The 19,795-nt window shown below is 44.0% G+C and overlaps 1 protein-coding gene across 1 annotated transcript; it reads left to right on the top strand.

Annotated features, from left to right (window-relative positions):
- Nucleotides 1-15,221: 15,221 nt before the first annotated feature.
- Nucleotides 15,222-16,056, top strand: LOC125540029. Its single transcript, XM_048703596.1, has 2 exons — nt 15,222-15,482; nt 15,595-16,056. Exon 2 carries the CDS (start codon nt 15,627-15,629, stop codon nt 15,873-15,875), a length of 249 nt encoding a protein of 82 aa, XP_048559553.1. The 5' UTR covers nt 15,222-15,482; nt 15,595-15,626; the 3' UTR covers nt 15,876-16,056.
- Nucleotides 16,057-19,795: the final 3,739 nt, after the last annotated feature.

Below are 19,795 nucleotides of genomic sequence, written 5' to 3'. Positions count from 1 at the left end.
ACAAAGGATCAATTCTTAGCAACAAAAGTCTTGCCTTCGGATCTGTGATAGAAGCTGTACCCAACTGTCTCTTTTGGGTATCCTATGAAGACACATTTCTCCGATTTGGGTTCGAGCTTATTAGGTTGAAGCTTTTTCACATAAGCATCGTAGCCCCAAACCACAGTTTATAAGGAGTCGTCTCAATGGATTTAGATGGTGCCCTATTTAACGTGAATGCAGCCGTCTCTAAAGCATAACCCCAAAACGATAGCGGTAAATCAGTAAGAGACATCATAGATCACACCATATCTAGTAAAGTACGATTACGATGTTCAGACACACCATTACGCTGTGGTGTTCCGGGTGGCGTGAGTTGCGAAACAATTCCGCATTTTTTCAAATGAAGACCAAACTCGTAACTCAAATATTCTCCTCCACGATCAGATTGTAGAAACTTTATTTTCTTGTTACGATGATTTTCCACTTCACTCTGAAATTCTTTGAACTTTTCAAATGTTTCAGACTTACGTTTCATCAAGTAGATATACCCATATCTGCTCAAATCATCTGTGAAGGTGAGAAAATAACGATACCCGCCGCGAGCTTCAATATCCATCGGACCACATACATCAGTATGTATGATTTCCAACAAATCTGTTGCTCGCTCCATAGTTCCGGAGAACGGCGTTTTAGTCATCTTGCCCATGAGGCACGGTTCGCAAGTACCAAGTGATTCATAATCAAGTGATTCCAAAAGTCCATCAGAATGGAGTTTCTTCATGCGCTTTATACCAATATGACCTAAACAGCAGTGCCACAAATAAGTTACACTATCATTATCAACTCTGCATCTTTTAGCTTCAATACTATGAATATGTGTATCTCCACTATCGAGGTTCAAAAAGAATAGACCACTCTTTAAGGGTGCATGACCATAAAAGATATTACTCATATAAATAGAACAACCATTATTCTCTGATTTAAATGAATAACCGTCTCGCATCAAACAAGATCCAGATATAATATTCATGCTTAACGCTGGCACCAAATAACAATTATTCAAGTCTAATACTAATCCCGAAGGTAGATGTAGAGGTAGCGTGCCAACTGTGATCACATCGACTTTGGAATCATTTCCCACGCGCATCGTCACCTCGTCCTTTGCCAACCTTTGCTTAATCCGTAGTCCCTGTTTCAAGTTGCAAATATTAGCAACAGAACTAGTATCAAATACCCAGGCACTACTGCGAGAATTAGTAAGGTACACATCAATAACATGTATATCACATATACCTTTGTTCACCTTGCCATCCTTCTCATCCGTCAAATACTTGGGGCAGTTCCGCTTCTAGTGACTAGTCTGTTTGCAGTAGAAGCACTCAGTCTCAGGCTTAGGTCCAGACTTGGGGTTTTCTCTTGAGCAACAACTTGTTTGTCGTTCTTCTTGAAGTTCCCTTTCTTCTTCCCTTTATCCTTTTTGTTGAAACTGGTGGTCTTGTTAACCACCAACACTTGATGCTCCTTCTTGATTTCTACCTCCGCAGCCTTTAGCATTGCAAAGATCTCGGGAATTGTTTTATTCATCCCTTGCATGTTATAGTTCATCACGAAGCTCTTGTAGCTTGGTGGTAGTGATTGAAGAACTCTGTCAATGACACTATCAACAGGAAGATTAACTCCCATTTGAGTCAAGTGGTTATGGTACCCAGACATTCTGAGTATATGTTCACTGACAGAACTATTCTCCTCCATCTTGCAGCTGTCGAACTTATTGGAGACTTCATATCTCTCAATCCAGCCATTTGCTTGGAATATCAACTTCAACTCCTGGAACATCTCATATGCTCCATGATGTTCAAAATGTCGTTGAAGTCCCGGTTCTAAGCCGTAAAGCATGGCACATTGAACTATCGAGTAGTCGTCAGCTTTGCTCTGCCAGACGTTCATAACATCTGGTGTTGCTCCTGCAGCAGGTTTGGCACTTAGCGGTGCTTCCAGGAAGTAATTCTTTTGTGCAGCAATGAGGATAATCCTCAAGTTACGGAACCAATCCGTGTAATTGCTACCATCATCTTTCAACTTTGCTTTCTCAAGGAACACATTAAAATTCAATGGAACAACAGCACGGGCCATCTATCTACAACAACATAGACTTGCAAAATACTATCAGGTACTAAGTTCATGATAAATTAAGGTTTAGTTAATCAAATTATTAAAGAACTCTCACTTAGATAGACATCCCTCTAATCATCTAAGTGATCACGTGATCCATATCAACTAAACCATGTCCGATCATCACGTGAGATGGAGTAGTTTTCAATGGTGAACATCAATATGTTGATCATATCTTCCATATGATTCACGCTCGACCTTTCGGTCTCCAGTGTTCCGAGGCCATATCTGCATATGCTAGGCTCGTCAAGTTTAACCCGGGTATTCTGCATGTGCAAAACTGGATTGCACCCGTTGTATGTGAACGTAGAGCTTATCACACCCGATCATCACGTGGTGTCTCGACACGACGAACTTTCGCAACGGTGCATACTCAGGGAGAACACTTGTGCCTTGAAATTTAGTGAGAGATCATCTTATAATGCTACCGTCGATCTAAGCAAAATAAGATGCATAAAAGATAAACATCACATGCAATCAATATAAGTGATATGATATGGCCATCATCATCTTGTGCTTGTGATCTCCATCTCCGAAGCACCGTCATGACCACCATTGTCACCGGCGCGACACCTTGAACTCCATCGTAGCATCATTGTCGTCTCGCCAACTATTGCTTCTATGACTATCGCTACTGCTTAGTGATAAAGTAAAGCAATTACAGGGCAATTGCATTGCATACAATAAAGCGACAACCATATGGCTCCTGCCAGTTGCCGATAACTCGGTTACAAAACATGATCATCTCATACAACAAAATATAGCATCATGTCTTGACCATATCACATCACAACATGCCCTGCAAAAACAAGTTAGACGTCCTCTACTTTGTTGTTGCAAGTTTTACGTGGCTGCTATGGGCTGAGCAAGAACCGTTCTTACCTACGCATCAAAACCACAACGATAGTTTGTCAAGTTAGTGCTGTTTTAACCTTCTCAAGGACCGGGCGTAGCCACACTCGGTTCAACTAAAGTTGGAGAAACTGACACCCACCAGCCACCTGTGTGCAAAGCACGTCGGTAGAACTAGTCTCGCGTAAGCGTGCGTGTAATGTCAGTCTGGGCCACTTCATCCAACAATACCGCCGAACCAAAGTATGACATGCTGGTAAGCAGTATGACTTGTATCGCCCACAACTCACTTGTGTTCTACTCGTGCATATAACATCTACGCATAAACCAGGCTCGGATGCCACTGTTGGGAAACGTAGTAATTTCAAAAAAAAATCCTACGCACACGCAAGATCATGGTGATGCATAGCAACGAGAGGGAAGAGTATCGTCCACGTACCCTCGTAGACCGTAAGCGGAAGCGTTATGAGAACGCGGTTGATGTAGTCGAACGTCTTCACGATCCGACCGATCCAAGTACCGAACGCACGGCACCTCCGAGTTCAGCTCACGTTCAACTCGATGACGTCCCACGAACTCCGATCGAGCAGAGCTTCACGGGAGACTTCCGTCAGCACGACGACATGTTGACGGTGATGATGTTGCTACCGACGTAGGGCTTTGCCTAAGCACCGCTACGATATGATCGAGGTGGATTATGGTGGAGGGGGGCACCGCACACGGCTAAGGGATCAATTGTCAACTTGTGTCAAGAGGTGTCCCCCTGCCCCCGTATATAAAGGAGCAAGGGGGAGGCCGGCCGGCCCTCTATGGAGCGCCAGGAGGAGGAGTCCTCCTCCTAGTAGGAGTAGGACTCCCCTCTTTCCTACTCCTACTAGGAAGGGGAAAGGAAGGGGGAGAGGGAGAAGGAAAGGGGGGCGCCGCCCCCCTCTCCTAGTCCAATTCGGACCAGAGGCGGAGGGGCGCATGGCCTGCCCTAGGCCAGCACACTCTCTCTCTCCACTAAGGCCCATAAGGCCCATTATTTCTCTGGGGGGGGGGGTCCGCTAACCCTCCGGCACTCAGGTTTTCTCCGAAATCACCCGAAACACTTCCAGTGTCCGAATATAGTCGTCCAATATATCGATCTTTACGTCTCGACCATTTCGAGACTCCTCGTCATGTCCGTGATCATATTCGAGACTCCGAACTACCTTCGGTACATCAAAACACAAAAGCTCATAATACCGGTCGTCGCTGAACTTTAAGCGTGTGGACCCTACGAGTTCGAGAACTATGTAGACATGACCGAGACACGTCTCCGGTCAATAACCAATAGTGGAACCTGGATGTTCATATTGGCTCCCACATATTCTATGAAGATCTTTATCGGTCAAACCGCATAACAACATACGTTGTTCCCTTTGTCATCGGTATGTTACTTGCCCGAGATTCGATCGTCGGTATCTTAATACCTAGTTCAATCTCGTTACCGGAAAGTCTCTTTACTCGTTCTGTAATGCATCATTCCGCAACTAACTCATTAGTTACAATGCTTGCAAGGCTTATAGTGATGTGCATTACCGAGTGGGCCCAGAGATACCTCTCCGACAATTAGAGTGACAAATCCTAATCTTGATCTATGTCAACTCAACAAGTACCATAGGAGACACCTGTAGAGCACTTTTATAATCACCCAGTTACTTTGTGACGTTTGGTAGCACACAAAGTGTTCCTCCGGTAATCGGGAGTTACATAATCTCATAGTCATAGGAACATGTATAAGTCATGAAGAAAGCAATAGCAGTAAACTAAAACGATCAAGTGCTAAGCTGACGAAATGTGTCAAGTCAATCACATAATTCTCCTAATGATGTGATCCCGTTTATCAAATGACAACTCATGTCTATGGTTAGGAAACATAACCATCTTTGATCAACGATCTAGTCAAGTAGAGGCATACTAGTGACAATCTGGTTTCTCTATGTATTCACACATGTATCATGTTTCCGGTTAATACAATTCTAGCATGAATAATAAACATTTATCATGATATGAGGAAATAAATAATAACTTTATTATTGCCTCTAGGGCATATTTCCTTCACGGTTTAATCCAAGTAATCTACCAGGGTGACAGTAAATGGAAAAGGCTTGCATTTTATGATTTCCACTAAGGGTAAATGGTTGCATAATGCCTCTAATGAAATTATGCAATCAACCGTATGTCATCCTGCTTAAGGCGATTATCCATTTTATACTTAATACTTGGATGATGCAGAGAGAATCTTGATCAAACAGTGGACTATTAGCTGTAGATGAAGAGAGGGTCTCGGTCTATAAATGTATGGATGTATTGCGTATATAACATCTGCACATTACATATATTATGTGCATATATTAGATAATAGATAATGTGGTACTAGGTACTTATTTTATTTTCATAATAGATAATAACTGAAAATAAAGTGCAGTTAATGATATTTATTTGGAGGCTTCTTATGAAGGAAATTGGATCGGGGTTCATAGATTCACTAGTAGCACCTCTCATGAAAGCGGTGACACATAAATATAAGCATTGGCATATGTGATTGTTCTATAAAAAATAATCATAAAATAGGATATAGGTTGGGATTATTTTATGTAAGCAGAATATCCACAATCCACTAGATCGACACACGCCAAATCTGACGGCTAATACTACACCAAAGGGGGTTGAAATCCTCATATACACCTCCAATATTAAGTAACTGGAGCATTGCATATAGCATGATGACATATCGCTAAAAGCCATATCCAACAATAGTACGACCCTCAGGGCAATGATACTAAAAAATAGCAATTTCACATAGGTCAATGAAATTTTAATGATGTAGACTTCCTAACTGTTACCACTTTCAGATGAAAGTACACTCAAGTCTAAGTTAGTAGCAAATGCCTCCACCCAAAAAGAAATTCATGATCCTTGTTTAGCTATAATACACCTAGATGGGTAAGACCTAGAGGTTAGATATCAACAAAAATGTCTTTGACTCATGAAAAAAATGCTCCTTTCAGCATGACGACATATCTGGTGTTTCTGGCACGTCTGGTCTCAAAGTCCTTCACCAAAAACACTTCATACAATCACTTGGCATCCATTTGTAGCAGGATGGAAAAAACATCGGCCACCCTGAAATTCTTTACTTGAAGCTGGTGCATTTGCTTTCTTCACATGCTTCATGCTAATTCTTTGCCTTTTCTCTGATCCCCATTCACATCTTCTTTCTTTCACTCCCTATTCTCAGTAGGTTATCGCCTCTTCTTTGAAACTTCAAAATTGTTTGAGTCAGGAAACTATAGCATGTGCCCTCGGCCATGGCATGTTCAACAGTACTAGGTTTTCATCTATTGGGGTGGGTTGCTCATGTTGCTTTAAAAAATCATTGACATTATCAATTTTGTGCAAATTTGGATTTCTGTAGTACACTCACCAGCATCATGGTAGAAGCTCGAGAGGCAAAAGTTGAAGTTCAAGATAAATGCTTCAACTGACATTTATGTAACTCTTAGTTTTGTCATGAATCTTAGTTGTTCATTTTTGTGCTAGTTTATTACATACATGCACTTTGCTTGCTTAATCCATGGAGTCAGATCGTTTTGCTCAAAAAATAATTTATTTTGTGGAATATGTCATTTTTACATTGGTTAATGAATTCACTAATCTTACTAGGTTGAGTTAGTTTTCGTAGGATTAGTCCATCTAAGTTGGTGCAAAAAATATAGCACAACAATATGTTCTATAGCACAACAACATCTTTAATTATATGTAAGAGTGTGTACTACGAACTGTATTATTTTGATGCAAAGTTATAGAGTGCGTACCCCCCCCCCAACCACACAGACCAAGCAAAAGAAGAACATGGGATTAAAAAACAGACTAGTAGTTGACATCTCATGCAATCTAGAAGTATCTATTTATTCACACCAAAGCTTGATAATTTTGTTAGCAATATGAATAAATTTGAAACATTCTACCAAGTTTTGAGGTATCTAACGACCAGGACATACAGACACATCTTGTGCTATGGTTTTGTTCTGATTTAGAATGAAATTTGTTGTAACAACAAGGGTTTCTTAAAATTCCAAAATCAATGAGAAATACTTTTTGTGATAATATATTGCTAAAGATAAATATTGGAACGGTATAAGAAATATGTGCCAAATATACATGAGCATGTTCACGTTGTTTTTTTTCTTATTATACCTAAAAATAGCATTGAAGGTTATCAAATGATGTATATCAATAGAACGCTTGGACCTTATGAGTTATGATGAAGTATAAAAGTTCGATATAAATAGGTGCGAGCCGCTAGGGTTCAGACTACTAACCCCTAGCTTCCTATCGGGGAATTTGATTATTTGCCACCACTTTCTTTGCTCTTTGATAATTTGCCATCCCTTACCTTGTAATTGATCTAATGACACCAGTTACATGAAACTTTGTTATTTTGCCCTCTGTCGACTGGGTCCCACAAGAAAAGTCGAAAATACCCCTCTCCGAGGATTTACCACGAACGAACTGGAGATCTCGTTATGGTTCGCTCGCCCTTGTTCCCTTTCCTCTCGCCCGCAAGAACAAGGGGACGGCGACGACGACGACTTGCGCGGGGGGGCTCAACGACGGCGGACCTGGTGGTCCTCAACGGCGGCTGGATCCCGGCTAGGAAGGTGAGGCCCTCTCTCCCGCTAGTCTCTCCCGCCCCCTCTGTCCTGTCCCTAGGGTTAGGCGCGTCGGGCTCGGTCTCGGCCGCCGCCTGCCGGTCGCCGCCCGCCGCTAGCGTTGCTTTTGCTGCTGCTCCCAATTCTGAACCGTTGCTGCTGCCCAAGTTGTTGTTGCTTGTGCACCGCTGCCCTGCTGCGTGGTGATGCTTGCTGTTGTTGCTTTTTTACTACTATTTTAGTGTTGCTTGCTGCTGTTGATTTTTACTGTTATTTTAGTGTTGCTTGCTACTAGAGATCTTATTGTGGTTCGATTGATTGTTGATGGTAGACCACAAATTTAAGATGAACTAGGTAATAATGGCTGAACCGGAGATGGGTGACGGGTTTTTGGCATTATGGGGCTGATTTTGCTCACGAGTTCTTCAAGCCCCCTCCTCCCCAAGATCCACCGGCTCTTCTACCTGTGCATTGTGGGGCTGATTTTGCTTGCCGATTGCTTGCAAGTGCGCCGCCGATTCCCTGCACATTGATCTGTCATTACTTGTGTTAACCTGCACATCAGAGACAACTTACAGTTAGTCAAAGTATACTAGGGAAAATTGAGGGTATGTAAATTCTATTCTGCATAGTTCAGTTAGCATGATGTCATGTTATCCCACATGCCATTGGAACCACATTAGATTCAGGAAAAATGTACTAGCGAATTTTCTGAATCTCTTAATTTCTAGATGCTACAGTACTAGTTCAGTATGGTGGTTAACGTGCATTTAACTAGTTAGATGTTTGGTTTTCTTTTCTGGAAGTCAAGAATTAGATGCCTGAAGCTTATATATGTCTCATCTTGTTCTATAGAAATATCTAAACTATCTTGGTGATAAACAATTTGTGTTAGATAGGGAAACAAATAACTATCATGATGATGGCTCCTACAACAAGTGCAGCGGAACGGGTAGACTGAAATTTGTGGCATTCCTTTCTTGTATTGTTGCTCAGTTGACCCAGGCCGTGAAACTAAACGTGGCATCCTATTCTTAACGTAATTTCCAAATTTGAATCCAAGAACAAGTAAATAATTACATCAAACATGACTTACAGGTTACTTGCATTCTCCATTTTCAGCACCTGCGCACGCGTCCATCTCCTCACGGCCACCAAAAGGGCCTCGGGTCGATGCCGCCATGACTCCACTGCTGATGTTGTTCATTACCGCCCTCGCTACTGCATGTTCACTGGTGTTAAGGACACGAAGTCACCGGCGCACCTCTCTAGCATGTCGCGCGGCGAGCTCCGCCAGCACACAGGGGAGGCCGGGCTGCGGTTGCTTGCGCAGGGCCTGGGCGGCGAGATATGATGTATGGACATGTTAAATGCTTTATTTTGCTATGTTCTCTTCATATTGTGTCATGGTATATGAATATATGCATCTGGAAATATATGTTTGAATTTCGATATTATGTGCACAAAATTGTTGAAAAGCCAAAAAACAGTCAAAATGATGTCCAAATTGAGCCAGATTGCTGTCAAAATTTTGACTTTTTTTCGAACTACCCAGAAAAAATTGAAAAATTTCCATAAAAACAAACATATAAGTGCGCCTAATCTGAGAAAGTTTCATCGAATTTGGATCAACGGTTCAACGGTTCCACGCATTTCAATTGCAGTTTAACTAGTTTGACCGAAATTTGAAAGTTGTCAGAATAATTTCAAAAAATCACAGAAAATTGTTCATATATGCGTGACTAATCTGGGTAAGTTTCATCCAATTCGGATCAACGGTTCAATTCATTTCAACTAGTTTGAGAAATTTTTGACCAAAATTTGAAGAGGAGCAGCACGGCAGCAGGGGAAGGAGAGACCGTAGTAGCTGGGCCAATGATGGCGGGGTATAAGGTGCAGGAGGTGGCGGCAGCAGCAGGGCAGTAAGGCCGACGAGGAGCGGCAAGAGCCAGCGAGGAGCAGCAAGGCAAGGGCCGGTGAGGAGCAGTAGAGAGGATCAGTGGAGCACGAGTTCATCCTTATGTTTGGGTCAAACAGGTACAAGGGCATAATAGTCCTCTATTTTGTTCACTTATGTTGTCTATTATTTACAAAGTTTGTTTTTGTGTTGAAAAGTGGCAAAAGATCAAAGTCCAAACAAAAGAGTGTCACTAGATCAATTACAAAGTAAGGGATGGCAAATTATCAAAGAGCAAAGAAAGTGGTGGCAAATAATTAAATCCCTCCTTCCTATCAGACTAGTCCGAAGCCGTAGGATTAGAATCCCTCATAACCGTCTGATTAGTTTCCTTATTAAATTATTATTTCCTGTTAATTGCTCCCGTAAATCTAGCTGCCTCCTAATCGTAACCTCACAACCACAATTTGCTTCCTAAAACTACTTCATCATATCCTTGTGCTTTCTGAAACTGCTTCAAATAATTTGCTTCCTAAAACTGCTTCAAATCCTAAAATTGCTTCCTGGAATGTCTTCAAATTCCTTTTTTGTGTATGATTAAATTTAGCAATTAATTAAGTTCTTTTTAAATATGTGTTTCTTCACTTATGGCAACATGATTTTTGTACCACGGAAGCAGTCTTCTTGATGCACAAAACTGTTCACATGGCCGAAAACTTTCTGTTCAGTTTTTTTCACTTATGGCAACATGATTTTGTACCACGGAAGAATTCTTCTTGATACACAGAAGCATCATTTTCTAGTGTGATGTGAACAAACTGTTTGCTTGGCAGGAAACTTTCTGTTCGATGAATACATTCGTTAGTGCTTTAGAAGCATCACTTTGTAGCGAGATGGAACATCTTAATAGCAAAAAAGCAGGTGTGGAAGCCCAACAAGAAATAAGAAGAATTGGAACAAATCCACTCAGTATGAATAAAAACCTACAAATCTCTTGTTTAATAAAAAAAGAAACATTACTACATATACTATTTTCACTTTCACCCAGCCGACATTACAATGCCTGCTGAATGGTAAGCATTCCACACAATGCAAGATCCATGTTGCCAACATAGCAAACATCGGCGGATGGCGATTTCCTCTTATTCACATCACACTCTACGTCAATGTGGCCTTGTTGGCATATTGCAGAAACAAAGCATGGTTGCAGTCACCTGTAGCACAATGTCTGCATGTTGAAAACTATTAAGAAACAAGGAGACACACACTTGCAATGGAAAATTTATCATGATAAGAAGAATATTAGTACATTGAAAGTTTACCAGAGGACGATATGCTCGCAGTGGTTGAAGCGCACATGGTTCATGGAAAATGTATGGACAATAAGGAACACACAATAACAATGGTGATGCAAAATTTCACAACTTTTGGTGCACATGTGAAATAAAAGTGAAGCATAGTTACATTGGTAGTGCTAGCAACACAAATTAATTAACCATATATAGAAAGATAAATAACCTAAAACATGCCAGGTAAAGGAAGAATGTACTTATATCACAATATGCAGCAAAACGGCTTTACAATAAAAGCTTATATATGTATGAAGCAATAGAAGCACGACCCGTTGGAAATAAAAATGTGAGGAAGAATGAAGCATTCTTGGTAATGGTTGAAGTTATGCTTGGTAATTGATGAGAAAAGTTAACAAACAATACAAACTCGACATAACTAATCTTCTTATGAAGCATAGACCATTCAAAATATGCCTGTCGACAAACAAAATGAGCTGATTTTTGGTTGATGAGTAGAAGCAATTTTCTAGTCGAATGGAATTGATGCTTTCACAGCGTATATGAGTCGTCATAGAAGCATTCAAAGTTGAAATCCAAAATTCGTTCTTGCCAACAAGATTTAGGTGCATCAATGCTTTCGACAACTAAAAATGCCATGCTAATAAAAGTAGAAGCATGAGTCAGTTGAAGCAAAAATGTGTAGACTGAAGAAACAAATATATGATGATTAGGAATAATCGATGTTATTTTTATTATGAGAATAGAAGCATGTATATTAGAAGCATCGATTTATTGCTACCACAACATAACTAATACCATGTGGAAGCGTATGTTTCTCAGATTAGTGAACATCAATTATTGCCACCAACATTTGGATGCATAATCATGTGATGTGCAAATAAATTGCATTATAATGCATCTAGTTTTCTCACACTAAACCGAGACATGACATATAATATAGATCTAAATCAATTAGAACAAAATACAATCAATCAGTAGCACAATTGAATTAGGAAATTACTAGATCATATAATTTCATTACAAGGGTTTCAGTTTTGAAACAGATCAGAATGTAGATGCATGGTCGCCTAGCCAGTTGAGGATGTAATACGCGTATCGTGCGGGGCTAAGAACATAGACGGACTTCCCATCGACCCCACCGTGGGAACCGCGGCAAGGGAGTGCTGCTTCCTTGGAGATGGATGTCGCATCATAGAGATAGAGTAGAGAAGCCATGCCGTGCTTTGGATCAGGAGTGGGGGCAAGGGGGTGGGGGGCGCAGAGGGGCACAGTGGATCTGGGAGGTTCCGCGATTGGGGCGGAACGAAGCGCACGGGAGATAGGCAGCAGCCGCGATGACGGGGAGCAAAACGAAAGTGAGGCCGGCCGGCGGGGTGTAGGAGAGTACGGCGAGTGGGCGCATCCACGAGGAGCAGAATGAGAGTTCGTTGCAAGAACTGCTTTTTTTTTAAATGGAACACCTGATTCCATTGGGCTAGCGAGATTAGGGGATTTTTTTTGTGGAGAGGGGGAATTAGCGAGATTAGGGGAGTCGTGGCATTATGGTGCGTGAAAAACGGTTTTTGGAAGGAGATTTTGAGGGATCTCTGGCCATGCGATCAAATAATCATCAACGGCAATGGATCGGTCTGACGAATTGTGAGGATCAGACGTGTGATATAAAGTATTTCCCATTTTTAACTCTCCACAGGGCCACGTTCAACCCTGATAGTCGTCCAGTCTTGTATGCCTTCTAATTAGGAAACCCGCCAAAGTTAAGTGATTGTTTGGATTGAGATTTGTTAGCTATGCTTGTATAGGAAGTGTTGTTAGTGGTGTTAGTGCTGACCTATTCTTACGGCTAATCCTTGTGTGAGTTAGTTGAGCGTTGTATCTACATATACGTGTAACTCGTTGTATCAATGTAATTAGTGTTGCACAAAACCTCTCTCTCCTACCTCGCTCGGGTTCTGACAAGAGTATTAGCATCGGGTTTTAGGAAAAACAAGTTTTAAGCTGATTTTTTTGCTAAATCGGTATTACTACTTTTTCTCCACACAATCAGTTTAAGGAAAACTTCGTTTGGCTTAGGAAAGCGTGAAACCGGTTTATCTACTTCCTTGTTTGGAGACCGGTTGACCAAGGAAAAAATGGTTTTCTTTTCTCTCCCGTGGGCTCGTGGCCTTCCAAAGCTGGTGGCCATTTTCCCAAAATTTGGCCGGACGGCAGCTTCCGGATCTCTAATTCGTTGCAGCCGTTTGCCTGCTGCCACGACGAACACTTCCTGGCGGCTCGTCGTCCCTCTTTGTTGGAGGGCCCGAACATGGTTTTAGTTTGTTAGACTCTTATACGGGTTTACTGAAAACCAGTTCGGCTAAACCAGCGTATCCAAACAAGGCCTAAATGTACTCGGTAATTTGGCTTTAATAGAAACAAGGCCTAAATGTACTCGGGTCGTCCAGGAGGGTCTGCAGCACCGGCAGTATGGAGAATGCTATGGAAACAAAAAGTTCCTCGTAAAATTCAGATTTTTGGATGGAGGGCATTACATGGAATAATCCCTTTAAAGTCGATTCTCGTTAACAGGCATGTGGGAGGGAATGGAGCTTGTCCTGTTTGCCATCAAGCAGCAGAAGATATCTGCCATCTCTTGTTTGAATGTGTCAATGCAAGAGAACTCCGGGAGCGACTCGGTATGACTAGCATTATTCAGGATGCTTTGCGGATCGATCGATCGGGATCGGTGGTCCTGGAGCACTTACTCCTTCAGCCAGAGATGATGCTTGCGATCAAAACGAATCTATCGGTAAAGCAAGTCCTTTTGGTGGCATGCTGGTACTTGTGGTGGATACGACGTGAATTTACACATAATGGAAAGCCACCACCCGCTACGCGATGGCATACTTCGGTGTTGGCAATTGCAAATAATTTTTATGAAGCTTCTCTACCTAGATCAGGGACCAAGCAACTGGGGTGGATGAAGCCAAATATTGGGTATGTGAAACTAAATGTTGATGCGGCCTTCTATCCAGATGAAGGAAGAGGGGCAACCGCGGCTGTGATTAGGGACGGGAAAGGTAACTTCCTTGCTGCACATTGCATCTACTTAGACTATGCTGCTGATGCAACAATGGCTGAAGCTATGGCAATGAGGGACGGGCTCACATTTGCTAACTCTTTGGGATTTCCTCGGGTGGACGCAGAATCAGACTCACAAGTGGTGATAAATTATTGTGACGGACAATCCATATGGTGGGATGCGGCAGCTGCAATCTTTGCGGAATGCCTGGATGTGTCTACTTCAATCGGAAAGGTCGTCTTTAAACATTGTTCTCGTACGCTTAATAAAGCAGCGCATGTGCTTGCTCAATTTTCTTATTGTAATAAGACTTCTGTTAGATGGACTGAGGAGCCGCCGAGCTGCCTAGTCCAGGTACTTGTGGACGATGTACTGCCTCTGAATAATTAATAAAGCAAGCCATGATGGCCTTTCCTCAAAAAAAAATGCTACAATCATTTCTGTAAAAGTTGGAAATGTGTATATGCTCCACATACATGTATTAGGGAAAGAGTAGAGGCGGGGCGGAAGGCAAAATTTGTTTTTTTAGCATCAATACAGACACAAGCGCTCATATACACACGCATACACTCACCCTTATGAACGCACACACGCACACCGACTGAGCCGGCATATCATCTTAAGATTTACGAAGTCACTGTAGGCGCCTCGTCGTCGACGGGAACATCTTCTCCCACTGAAATTTGTTCATAGAAGGTGATGCGGACGTAGGTAAATTTTTTTTTTTGCATACTTAAAATGTACACGTATCAACGACTCGATTGTCGATTGTAATCAAACTTCAGATCGGAGAAAGAAACAGCAGGAAGTTGACAAATGGCGCGCACGTACCATACCCTTGCGAGTAGGCGCCACATACAAGGGCCCGAGCACACTTGTCCAAGGACGGCCAACATCATCCACAGTCACAGGCGTCTGCATCCTCCTGTTTTGACCCGCCACACGGCATCCTCGCTCCCATCCAATCAACCCCTCCCATTTTCAAACCGAAGAGAAAATAATGGCCGCGCGTCACTGTCTCGTGCAGAGAGAGATCAACCGATCCTCGCAGATTTGCCTGGATACCAAAGAAGCCATCGAGCTGCCGTTCATCGGCTGATCTCTCCCAAGTCTGAACGCTGCATACGCCTCACACCGGCCGGCACAGTGCGTGGTTGCGACGGTACGACGTGGTTATAGCGCTTTGTAGGGCTGGTGAAGCAGCTAGCTGCACCATCCATATTCCCCACTCAACCCAAGATATTATTCCTCGCGCCGGTTTCATTTCCCATTGATCAGTGGTTGTTATTCATCTCGTCAACTCAACGGCCGGTGTGTGTTTGTGTCTGTCTGCCCGTCTTTTCCCTCCAATCAAGAGCTAGAGCCATTTCAGGTCGTTTTCTGTGACTACGTCGCCTCGCCGGCTTTCCCGTTGCATGGTTCTATATATGTAACCACCACGGGTGCCCACCTATGTTCTCCTCTCCAGTTCTATATCCCTTTGCGCCAGCTACTTTGATTTGATCTGCTGCCTCTTCCTGCTCAGATAGGTACCATCTTGTTTCTGTTATCCATGTCTAGTACCAGCTTGTCCCGCCGTTGCCGGTAGAATTCAGCTAGTTCAGCAACTGGCAACTTGTTTATTTTTTGCCTTTCTTGCAGGGAATTTCATCTGTGCGAAGGAGGATCCGTCGATGGTGATGATGGGGCAGCTGGGGAGGCTGGTGGACGGGCTGAGGTCCAAGATGAGGGCCGGCGGCGGGAAGAAGGGGGCGGGGAAGAAGGCGGCGGCGGCGGCGGCGTACGAGCAGATGGGGAAGACGGAGAGCATGAGGGTGGAGATCAAGAGCCGGCAGGCGCAGAAGCTCATCGCCAAGAACCTCGTCGCCGCCGACTCCATAGGCCGCAGGAGCAGGAACAAGCGCTTCTTCCTCGCCTTCTAGCTGCAGGCGTTCTTCAAAAGGAAGAGCTGTGTCCTGTCCTAACATGTGAGCTTTAGACAGTACAGTACGTACCGTTGCGTAGCGAATGTAAAGAAACCTCAGGAAAGCAACCGCATACAGCGGGAAGCTCTCTGTTACCACCTGTAACCACACATGCAGTACTATCTGTCTCACCCGTGAACTTGCCACTTAGCAATCCTGACATTAGAAGCGACGCGTTTTGTGATTAAATCACGAATTACAGTCTCTGAACTGTGTAAGAAGGACCTAGGTCCTGACTGATGAAATAAATATCCCTTCCACCCGCAAAGAAAAAAACACGAATAACAAATAGCTGAAAAAGCTTTATTGCTATCTTTAAATGTAATTCACGTTGATGTAATGAAAGCGAATGACCCATAACAATGACAGAACGCCCCGAGTAATTGACCTGTTTCCCAAGCAGAGTGTTGTGAAACCTTTCCTCTTTACTTTCCTTTTGGTTTGCACAACCCAAAAAATGATTAAAAAAGAGGGATTGTATCAACAATTATATACACAAGTTCCTCCGTCCGAAAATATTTGTTGAAAAATGGATGTTTCTAGTCCCTTCGTCTGAAAATATTTGTTAGAGAAATGAATATATGCAGATGTATTTTAATTTTATATACATCTATTTTTATCTATTTCTGTGACAAATAATCCTGGACGAAGGTAGTACTTTGCTTTTTAAGAAAATTGACATTTGCAAACTGGGATCAATGTTTGGTCAAATTGTATGAGTTGTCATTAGCTCACCTGTATATGCATGTGTGAATGTCTCCGTGCCTACAAGTACAGGCTATATATAATTAAGTTGTTTCGGTCGTACAGAATGACTTTATGGACTCTCTTAAAATTGGCTTTTGCCCCGCTTTATATAAAGCAACAATTGAAAAAAGTACACATCTAGACAGATACAAAATGGTCACGTAGCTCTCATACAACACCAATCGCATGATAACGCAGAACTCAAGCGACATTACCGAAAGAGTACAAAGGAAGATGGTGTACAACGTCACGCTACGTCCGATAACACCTAACCTCCATGACAACACCCTCAGGACAGAGAACGGCTATAAGCGTCACCGTTGCCGAGTCCAGGACGGACAAGGGTCTTCGCTCGAAGCCTTGGCATGGAAAGGAGCACCACGACAACGTCAGTGGGAAGAGAGCATCGTCTACGAGCATTGTTGTCATCGGCGATAAAGTGCGAAGCATTTGCTCCGCCACTCCCCCATGCAACCACAAGGTTTCCAGGACAAGCGCGATGAGACCAGATCCCCAGATCCGGATTGGGGCGTCACTGTTGTCGGCGACAAAGCGCGGAGCTTTCGCTCTGCAGCTCCCCCATGCCACCACGAGGTCTTCAGGACAAGCGCGACGAGACCCGATCCCTAGGTCCGAATCGGGGCATCACAGCTACCAAATAAAGAGAGCCGCCTGAGCCACCCGTCGCTACACCTCTCACCGCCCACACAACCATGCGGACCGCCGTCCGGAGCCGCCGCCCCGCCATCCATGTCCAAGACACCACCCTCCGTCCACATCACCGTGCATCACAACAGAAGGAAGAGTAAAAGGTGTGTCCTTTCGCTCCTAGTCCGGCATCCGGCACGAAATCCGGGTTGACTGCTCCATCGTAGGAAGCATCCATGCATGCGGGCCCAACCAGTCGACACAACCCCACGACTACCGATGGCTGTCGCCAATCAAGCTCACACGACACCATGCCTATGACATTAAACGCCAATCTACCCGGTAGAAAGGCAGTGTCCCGACCACCACCATCAACTACCGCACTCACGAGGAGAGGGACCACACCGCCTGCGGCCACCACCTGGGCTAAGCTCAATGTCACCTACTCGAAGCAATCGCACCGACTACCTAGGGACCAAAACTGGCCCACTTGAGTGCGAGCCCTAGGGCACAACCACCACCCTCGCGCGTGTGGCATGCTCGGCACCACAACCGACACCCGCCTAGTTGCGCGCATCGCCGACTCGATCCCAGGAGAAGGGTGACCACCGCCACTACCTTGTGTCGTCTGCCGGAGCATAGTTGATCGCGCCGTCGTACCACCAGAGGCCCACACCACCAACTCCATGGCCGCCATCGTCCGCCGGCACCCACGCTGCCATGATCGAGCACTGCTGATCCACTACCGTCTACATCCACAACCAACGAAGGCCGCAGCCGCCGGCTCGCGCCACCTGCGCCGACCGACTGAACGCCAAATCCGGATCCCCACTGAGCCGTCATGAGGGCGCACCCAGCTGAGCCGGACCGCACGACTCCCGTCCCCGTTGCGTGTCTGCCTCGCCGCCACGTAGGCGCTGCACCCCTGGCCCGCCACACCACTGCATGTCGGTCGCCACCGCCATGCGCTGCACCATGCACAACGTCCTCGTTGGGCGTCTGCGCCCCGTGCCGCGATCCTCCATGAGAGGAGAAAGAGAGATCCCTGCCGCCGCCGACGCTGACCAGGCTTTTCCCGACGGTGCCTCCTAGTGACGACCAGGTGGATGGGCCGAGGGAGGGGGACTAGGTGGGTGTCGGCTAGGGTTCGTCCGACCTCTTGCGGGAGAGGCGCGGGGCGAACGAAGGGTTTCTCGCTGCTCCTTTCCAATGACAAACTTAAAAGACAAATGAGATGAGCCTAGGAAGCATTGCGACCAAATAACACATGAATAATTGTCTATTGGCTCCCTCAAAAAAAAAGCTTTTAATAGCCGGCTATAGTTTCGCTATAACTGTTTGAGCAGGGTGTCTGCTAAATATCATTTATGTACAATTATACAGTAAAATTATGCTGGTTTGAAGGGCTGGCTCTATTTGACATAATCCGCTATTTAAAACTATGCTCTTTATGCACTGGGTGAACCAAATTGACTGCCACTTGTAGTCAGTGAACCAAATTGACTGGCAGCTGCAGTTCACTTTGGCCACAAAACTGAAGCGGATTAGTGCGGCTGATCGCCCGTCCTCATATTTGACTTTGCTCATTATCAGTCGTGTCTGATTTTTCTCTCATGTGGCTTATCCGTCGTCCGTCGCCACCCCCTCTCTTTGAAACAAGAAGCTTACGCAAGCCACCATTATATGCTCCATATAGTCTGTCTACTTACCCACCTAATACGCTAATTATGTGGGCTTACAGCCAAGATAATGAACCATTATACAGTCATGAAAAGGTACGAGAGGATTTGACCGTTATTTTCGTACACCGACCACAGCGACCCCACCGCAGTGTGACGCAACGTACGGTGCCGTACCGCCAGTAAACAATTCAAACTACGGATATGCTTTCCTCATCCTACATTAGGTAAACATTATCAGTGCATGACGTGCATGATCTTATTAAGCCAAGATTGTACATCATCTTGCAGTATTTTTCAAAAGAAATTGTTTTAAAAAGGAGGGGTGAAAACCTCGCCTGTGCGTCCACGGATGCGCGAAACCTTATTAAATATTTGGCCACATGCCTTCCTCTCTTCATCGAGAGGCGATGAGGAACACATGCGCCATGGTGTTCTTGATTAATTATGGATGCTAAATCAGACATTTGCTTCCCTCGGAAGCAGACCCCGCTACCCTTAGGTAAGACAGGGCATCACAACAGATCCGCCATGTGCAAACTTGACTATGATCCACATTGATTAATGAATAGCCTTCTTTTGTCAAACTGTAATCAATTACATAATTCATAGCCTCATAATGAGATAAAGATAGAATTAATATTTTCCGAAGTTCTATCGACCACCGATATAACTCTGCACACACCAATGTTTGCTTTTCCTAGAACTAAAAGTGAAACTACTCCCTCCGTCCCATAAGGTAAGATGTTTTTTGACACTAAACGTCTTACATTATGGTACAGAGGGAGTACAATACATCAATAA

The sequence above is a fragment of the Triticum urartu genome, chromosome 2, assembly GCF_003073215.2.
Source record: "Triticum urartu cultivar G1812 chromosome 2, Tu2.1, whole genome shotgun sequence".
Taxonomy (NCBI): Eukaryota; Viridiplantae; Streptophyta; class Magnoliopsida; order Poales; family Poaceae; genus Triticum; species Triticum urartu.
Note: the sequence above shows the minus strand (reverse complement) of the source record. Positions and strands in the feature narration are given on the sequence as shown.